The sequence below is a fragment of the Leptonotus elevatus genome, chromosome 12, assembly GCF_054856555.1.
Source record: "Leptonotus elevatus isolate MCC_2025b chromosome 12, RoL_Lele_1.0, whole genome shotgun sequence".
Lineage (NCBI taxonomy): Eukaryota > Metazoa > Chordata > Actinopteri > Syngnathiformes > Syngnathidae > Leptonotus > Leptonotus elevatus.
This window is the reverse complement of record NC_141250.1, coordinates 6,188,264-6,196,898: the sequence shown is the minus strand read 5'-3', so window position 1 is coordinate 6,196,898 and position 8,635 is coordinate 6,188,264. Positions and strand designations below refer to the sequence as shown.

At 40.2% G+C, this 8,635-nt stretch overlaps 1 protein-coding gene across 1 annotated transcript; it reads left to right on the top strand.

The window, feature by feature from the left end:
- Positions 1–552: 552 nt before the first annotated feature.
- On the top strand, positions 553–5,149 carry rgcc (regulator of cell cycle). Its single transcript, XM_086090369.1, has 5 exons — positions 553–710; positions 790–966; positions 3,086–3,169; positions 3,846–3,908; positions 4,536–5,149. The coding sequence occupies exons 1-5, from the start codon at positions 683–685 to the stop codon at positions 4,541–4,543; spliced, it is 360 nt and encodes a 119-aa protein (XP_085946495.1). The 5' UTR covers positions 553–682; the 3' UTR covers positions 4,544–5,149.
- The last annotated feature ends 3,486 nt before the right edge of the window (positions 5,150–8,635 follow it).

Here is an 8,635-nt window from a genome sequence, read left to right as displayed (position 1 = left end):
ATGCATCAATTAAATGCGGATTTTTGCAATTATGGCGCCGTCTCCATCTCCCGCAAATAACGGTGGTCCATTGCATATCACTAATGGTCAATTTGTAAGGGATTTTGTGTGGGAATTAAGTTCTGTATAGGCATTTTCTGCAAAAACAAAGAGAACACAAACATTTAGAAAACAAACAAAAAAGAAAGAAAGAAACAGACACACTTTATTTGCTATAGTGGGCCATAAAAAAAAAATCAGAAATTGTGCACAGTAGCCTACTGGCAAAGTGTTAACAGCTGTTAATCTTAAAAGTTAATCTTTACAGCTGTCTAGAATTTATTTGTGACACCACGGTATAGTTACTCAATTCTAAGTAGTACTTAATGGCTGCAGTCAACCTTGAAAATCTGCACAGCAACAAGTTGATGAATATAAATAAACACGGCTGCATCACTCCGTGTGACACACAACTTGTTTACTAACACTTTTTTTTATGTGGAAGACGTCAGAGAAGTGTAACTTCAGCCGTGTGATTGACTCCGCCCCTCTCCTGCAAGACCCTTCAAAAGCTGGAGCGCGCGCTTTGGTGCGACCAGTGCAAGACCTTCGGAAGACAAGAGCACAGCAGGACTGCGTGGGACTGAAACGGACGCACGTAACACACACCCCTACACACGGTACTGGATATTCCCGGGGAACCATGAAGTCTCCAAAACTGTCGCGCCATGGTAAATTGCTACAATTCCGCACAATCCTTGGCCACTTTGCGCGCGCAATACTCTAACCTTTCACTGTCTCCACGTGTAGCCAAGCTGGTGGTCGACGTGGACGACCTGGACGACGTGCTGTGCGAGTTCGACGCCGTGATCGAGGACTTCACGTCCCCGATGGAGAAGCGTCACTTTCGTTACGATGAGCACCTGCGCACCGCTAAGAGGCGGAGCAGCGCCAGCGTCAGCGACAGCGGCATCAGCGATACAGAGAGTGAGTTGAAAACAAGGTGGAGGCAAAACGTGCTGTACTTTCACTCTGGAACTGCTTGTCCCAAAAAAAAAAAAAAAAAAAACTAGTGAAAGTCTTCTGTTTCGACTTAATAGGCCTGCCAAAGTAAATAAATAAATCAAAATTTAAACTATAACACCCGTTTTGATAACTTGGCCTCTTGCATTGGCCAATGGACATCTGCCAGGATAATCTGACTGAAATGACATGTTCTGTATCAGCAAAATAACAATAAAATAATTGCTAAATTAGCTAATAATAACCTATAATATAATATAATATAATCTAGTTGCATTTGCCAGCAGTCATTCTTGTGTAGGGCATATATGCATGCATCAAAATCAAACAATCATCTTGAGTAAGACAATGCATGGGAAATATCAATAATGCTCTGCTTAAAAAAAATATTTCATGTACTATTTATACACATGAATTAATTAAAAAAAAATTTTTTTTATATAACCTTTACTTTCACATACACTTTGATAGACAGCCATCCATTTCTGTACCACTTGTCCTCGTCATTTTATCTGATTATCATGCATATGCAGTATTTTGATACAGTATTATCTCAAGGGCGGTGCAGTAAACAAGTAGTTACTTAGCACATCGGGCTCACACTTTGGAGGTTGTGGCGTTCGAATGTGGGCCTTCCTATGCGGAGTTTGCATGTTCTCCCCAAAGCTTGTGTGGGTTTTGAACAGTTGCTTGTTTATATGTGCCCTGTGATTGGGTGTCAAGCAGCACTTGGAGTATCCTGCTTCTTGCCCAAAGTCAGCTTCAATGCCATGGCCTCCAATTATAAACAGTATTGAAAATGGAAGGATGGATGGAACTGTATGTTACACAATATGATTTTTATTTAATTCCTTCCATTTTAAATTGTATTCTAGTTCATGTTTTCAATATAGAAATATAATTTTGAGTGAGTTATTTACACTGGCATGAACATACAACATGATTGAATGAATAAAAAATATATATAATTTTTTTTTTTAAAACACACGGTTTTTGCACCAAATTCAAGCTTTAAACAAATATGCCATAAAATGTCAAAATAATGACCAGGGCATGTAGACAGCATTTGTAGACGCCAGTTTATACAGTTTATCAGCAAAACAAAAGTTGATTTTGTGTTGAGTTACTCTTAAAAGAGAAATGTGTTTGTGTGGCCTGCCTGCTGCAGTATACAAGGATGACAAAACATTCGTTCAATAACTACGTTAAAGTTTTTCTTTTTAGTTTAAAACGGCTTACCTCAATCAGAATACCTCTTCTTCTTCTTTTTCTTCTTCTTCTTGGAAGATGAAGAAGAAGAACGTAGAAGAAGGCGGCCATTTTCCCACTTGCTGTCGACTGATAATGACATCACAGTGCCTAAGGGCTCAGTTTGCAAACGTCACATGACCAAATCCAGAATACAGGTGAGCTGTGATTGGTTGTAACCTGTTACCTGAACGCTTAGGCACTGTGATGTCACTTTCCGTCAAACAGCAAGTGGCAAAAAGGCTGTCCCCTGAGATAGATAAAAACAAAAGGAGTTTGCCACTGAATTCATATCCTACAGGCGTAATATTAATTAGAATGCCATGTTTTGACTAGTGGGGTTGCATTGAACATAAGGAAACTATTTGAGCTTTTAAATGTCCATTTTTATTGTCATTCACATGCTCTCATAATGTAAATAAGAAAGTGCCAGCGGACATTTACTTGAGGGCAACAAACAAGTGAGCGTCTCTGAGCCTGGGTGGCTTTAAGTTCTGCCCGATGTCCCTTTATGTGATTTGTGGTGACACGTGATCCATTAGCGTCAAAGTGTCCGCTTTAAGCATTCTGATGGTACCAGAGAGGAATACTTGACGCATGACGCCAGGCCATTAAAGATACCTCACAGGGGTAGTTTTAAAAAGTGATATGCTGGATACATTTTTATGAGGTTTTTTTTTGTGTGTGCCTAAGACGGGTCACATTTATTTGGAGCAGTTGTAGTTGTTTGAAAGGTACCTGACATCCCAAAATTGTATCTCTTGCTTCAATTTTGTTGAAAGTTGATTGACAGGTTTGTGTCATCTAACCAGGACTGTGTGTGTTTCTCACCTAGGCGCAGACTCGCTCAACCGAAACAGCTTTAGCCTGAGCGATGAGAGGCTCCACTCGCCCTCACCGTCACTGATGTCGCCAAAACGTGAGTGCTGTCTTCATACTTGCACGTTGCATTCAAGCCTGCTGGGAATTTGGGAATTCAAGGATCTTTTTATTGTCAATACTCTGTCCATCCATGACATGTTAAAGAAACCAAATCGTCCTCTCTGTCTCGGGACCAAGCCGACCCTCATTCACACTCACAAACAATCACACCTAGGGACAATTCATTCAATTAACCTACCATGTTTTTTGGAATGGGGAGGAAACCAGAGTACAAGGGGAAAACCTACGCAGGCAAAAAAAAACGAATCAAAAGTAGAGAGTAACAGAGTACAATACAAGCATTGGGGCGGCATGGCTCAGTGGTAGAGTGGAGGTTGTGGTTTTGATCCCCACCCCTGGTGCAGCAGCTAACCACAGATGTGTGAATGGGTGAATGTGAGGCTTTGTAAAGCGCTTCGGGCACCGTATGGTGTAGATGAAAGCTCTATATGAAAAGCTGCACATTTACCATTTACCGGAGAGGGGCTGCGATATATTAGCAGCATGTTTACTGTTGAAAAATATACCACTTAAAGCATGCTCACGATTTCTGACCAGAGCGTTCCAGTCACATAAAAACAGAGTAGCTAACTTCCGTTTTCCTAGATTTTTAGAATATACAATACGTGATTTAAAAAATTACCTAATGCAAACTGTGTGTTTTTCTTGTGCAGCCAAACTGGGTGACACCAAAGAATTGGAGGACTTCATTGCTGACCTGGACAAGACTATAGAGAGTAAGCACCAACGCCGTCCAGCTGTCACATCCACTGTGTGGCTACTTTGTTATCTTGCTCGAATGTTAGCAATGCTAATTTGCAGTGGTGTCACACATCCTGTGTTGTACATCAAGCAGGAGAATCTAGTTGGGTTCTGAAAGCTGAACCCAGATCTAGTTTGTGTTTTTTGAACCATTACACAAAGGCAGAATGACGATAAGGCCAAAATGTGCACACGATCAATAAACAGTCATACATCCGTCAAACCGGGACACCATTTCATTGTGGGAGAAGTGCACATGAAGTGTGGCATGACATGCTAGCTAGGAAGGTGTAGCCGTAGTGCCTTTCTACCATTTTACTGCAGGCTTGTGAGTGTCACAACTTGCATTAGGAATGTGCGCCTTACAAGCTAAGGAGGCGACAAGAAGGAGTTGTCTGTGTTTGTCTTGCTCAACGTTGCTCTTTCACAGCTCGTGCTGGACTTGGCCGGGGCGCTAAAGGCAGGCAGCCAGGCCCCCGTTAGTCGGGGTGGATGGCATGTTTACTGGGGCCACGGGTGTTTACGAGGCCCTTGCCAGTAAAATGACACTTTTAGACGAACCAGAGTCTAGTCAGGTCTGTCTTTTTCCTGTCTGCTCTCAGGCATGTGATGTGGCCGGCTGGCGGCCATTTTGGAACATAGCCATGAAAGAGAGAAGGAGTCTGGACACCCACCACAACAAACCCGCCACCAAGCTGCACCTGCCCCCATGACTGAACCACCCTCCAGCAGGATACAGCTGCTCGATGGTTCCAGGTTGTCTTGCAGTCTAGTCGGCGCTCGGCTAGCTCAACGTCACCTGGCGAGCGACACCCAAAGGACTCATCTGAATTAGCATTGCAGTTGGAACACTTGCCGGTCATGTGATTATGAACGTTTAGAAGCTGAGGGGACTGGACATTTTCTCCACACTGGATTATTATTATTATTATTGTCATATTTCAGTTTACTCCCTCATGAAAAACGAACAGGACAGGGCTTTTTTTTGGGGAGGGGGGGGGGGTAAAAGGAATATATTTGTAATTTTATAAAGCTTCATATTGTAAATGTATTGCTCCTTTTTGTGAAATATATTTTTGTACAGCATGTAAATAATTAATATTAAATGGTCTGATTAAGTTGGTTAAAAGAACGTTTTTAAAAAACTGGAAAGCAACATTATGTATTTAATACAGTCAATACTTGCCAGAGAATATATTAAAGTATCATTATTTTAGCATGTTTCCTGTCTTTATTTTTACTTTTTGTTTAACTTTTTTTTTTTTTTGCTTCCACCGATATTGTAGCGTTAACTTATGTCCATTTTGTCATTTATTATTATTTACATTTTTATGTTTAGGGGATGAAATGAATGCAGACATCCCAAAAACATTTTAAAAAAATGGGCATAAGTGTTTTTCACAGGACAAGCAACAATATGCTATAACATGCTGTATGCTAACTTTCCTAGCATCTCACCATGTTTAGCAATTGATGACTCTTATTTAGCTAAGCCGGTAAGCAAAAATATTAGTAATAGGTTTCTGTACTAGCAAACCACAACACCACAGTAAAATGAAGTCTCTAACAAAACATTATTATCAGTGTAAACGACAGAATTGTGGACCTAATCTGTGACTGTACAGGTGTACCTAATAAAGTGGCTGGTGACTTGTCACTTTCTGTGTGTGTCCTGCCTTCCATTACATCACTTGAATGTTTGGCCCAGAGTAACACAATGCACGCAACACCATAGTGACAGGTGAGACGCTTACACATACACACATAGCATACACAAATAAATATACCGGAATCAACCCCTCAACAACAGAGGCACTTATGTAACTCGGGTGGCAACAGGATCTATTTGCAGAGGCAGGGGGACACGGCAGTGAGCCGGTGCCGCTGCAGTCATTTTATGTCGGATGTAAACCCCTCAGTTGGGGTTCAAAGGGCAGGGAAAATGGGGCATGCAGGCTTCTATATTAGGCTGCAGACTTGTGGCGAAGCAGGTGCAGACACACTTGGGACCAATAAATGTCTATTCTATTTCATCTACGACCACTTGTGTGTCCTATGACATCATCTATTCTCCTTTGGTACTAAATTGACAAAAGTATTACATACACCTCTGAATTAATTCATAGTTTGGACTAGCACCAGGTCTCGGGGTACTTGGGCCTTACTGTAAATACAAAATAATAATGGTGAGAATAAAGTCAGAGAATTGCACGAGTAAAGTTGTGCAATGTTTAAATATTACAAGAACATGTACAAAAGAAAGAACATCTTTTTTTTTTAAAGTCGCTATCTGAGGAAAAGTCAATACTGTACAACGTTTTTAAAGTACAACGCTCAAAATTTAGAGTAGTAATAATTTTACAAGGACAAAAGTTGCAATATACTACTGATGAATTCCCATAATTTGTAAGTGCTACAAGAACAGATTTCCAACTAAAAAATTGTCATTTGATGGGTATAAAGTTCTATTCCAATTTACTAGAAAAATAATACACATAAATATAAAATATATATATATATATAATGAGAATTTTATTGTAATATAGGAAAAATGAACGATATAGAATAAATTCACAACATTAAGACATTATGAGACAAAAAGTTTAATTACAAGAATAAAGACATAATTTCACTAGTAATTTCCAGATTTTTTTGGAGTATGAAGTCATAACATTAATGAAAAAATAAAAGATTTAAAGGTAGAACTTGCAGTTGGGAACTGAAGGCTGTAATGATTACCTGGGAAATTACAAGGCAGGAAAGTCAAAATAAAGAAGTGTCAAAAATGTGAGATGATGCCAAAGAAGAGTGCTGTAGAGTCCTGCATGAGTGCAAAAGAACAACCTGGCAATCAGTCAGGAGGAAAGGCTTAATTAAATACTAGGAGTGGGAATCTTTTTTTGGGTGTGCGATTCGATTCAAAATCGATTTTCGATTAAGAACGATTTTTGATTCAAAATGGTTTGATTGACAATGATTTTTGCTTCAATTGCACTTTTATCACTCAAAAGAACGGCTCCAAGCTGCAAAAAAACAACTTTTATTGGAATAACTTGATCGTGACTTTTTCCTTCTTCTTTCTAATGTGGCTACAACTTAACAGTGTTTTAAACCGCGTGGAACCACACTTCCGCTAAGTGGCCAAATCGGGTACAACATGAACAGCGCTCCCAATAAAGGCACAGACAAACAAAGGGAAGACAGTATAAAATAATTGAAATGAAATTGATTTAGGGACATTTAAAATCGATTCTGAATCGTACTAAATGAGAATCGCGATTCTTATGAGAATCGTTTTTTTGGCACACCCTTATTAAATACTGACTGATTGCTGCTTTGAAGCCCAGATGAGCAGAGTGGCTAATGAGGTGGGTGTGGCTGAATGGCACAGTGGCGCAGAATACGGTGTCTTGGACTCGCCAAGTATGGTCTTCCTAAGAACGTACGTGAGAATGTTCTTCCTCAGAATGCGAGCCAACAGCTGAGTACTTGTTAACTTGCCCCCAACTCTCACGTCATTTCATAATAGCAAGACAAAATGTTATTATCCATATTTGATATTTTCCAAGCCAAGCCTTCACAACTATCCAACCGAAGCATCCTTGATTTAAGTTAGATAAAAAGAACATTCGGGTTTTCTGTGCATTCTTGGTTTCTCTTCAGCCATGATAGTGCTTTTGTAGTCGTGAATCTGATATTTGCACCCAGTAGGCGTACTTGAGTGTCTTTGTCATACAAGCACTTAAAAACTTCCTTCAGCCTTTAGGGGCCACTTGTTCGGATCGACTGTATATCCAAGTGTGCGTTTGTTTCCTCTTTGCTCTTCCTTTGGTTCTCCTATTTCGCTCACTGAGCTCAAGTTTCTCCGCCATTCCCACACTTGCAGCCCCGATTGTGTACTGTACAAGCCTTCTGTTGCCAACACTAACACTGCCTCAAAAACAAGAGAAGTCCGCTAAATGCTGCCAAGTGGGGATGTTGTTTTAGACGCTCGGACGGACCGCCTGTCCCAAACCACACTTTAAAGGATTATGTCTTGTGTCAACATCGTCTCTGGGATCCAATCCCAAGACCATGCTTGTGTTGTCAGTCGCAGGACGGTGTGAGTAGGAATTCTTCAATCATTTCCAAGTTGGAAAATGGAACGTTTGCCAAGTAGCATTCGTGGCATAGTGGAAGATGGGGTATGTGCCAGCAGACCGCACTGAACCTTAGACCTGAACTGTAGTTCAATTGTGAGCGGGAATCAATACCAACTGATTTAGGGCAACAGGTTGACGGCAACCTGGTCTGGTTGCCAATCAAATCAAAATAGTAATTGTGGAGAGGTCATTGGAAGGAAATTATCCAGTCTCCTGTGTTAATTAAAACTCTTATACTACTACCAAGGGCATTTTATATCCTAACTAACTACATGCTGGACTGATTACCCGTCAATCACTGGGCAATTCTTAAAAGGGGAATTGAGTGAAAATCACTCCCATTCAAGTCAACTAAGTTAACCACTAAACAGAGTTGGTTACTTTAAAATGTATTCCGTTACAGTTACAAGTTACCCGCTAAAAAATGTAGTGAGTATCGTAATCCAAGTACCATAATATTAAAGTAATGTAGCTTGATTACTTTGAATTACTTTTGGATTACTCCAATACCGAGTATATATATTCTATACAATGTGCCCTTGCTATATTGCTATTACCTG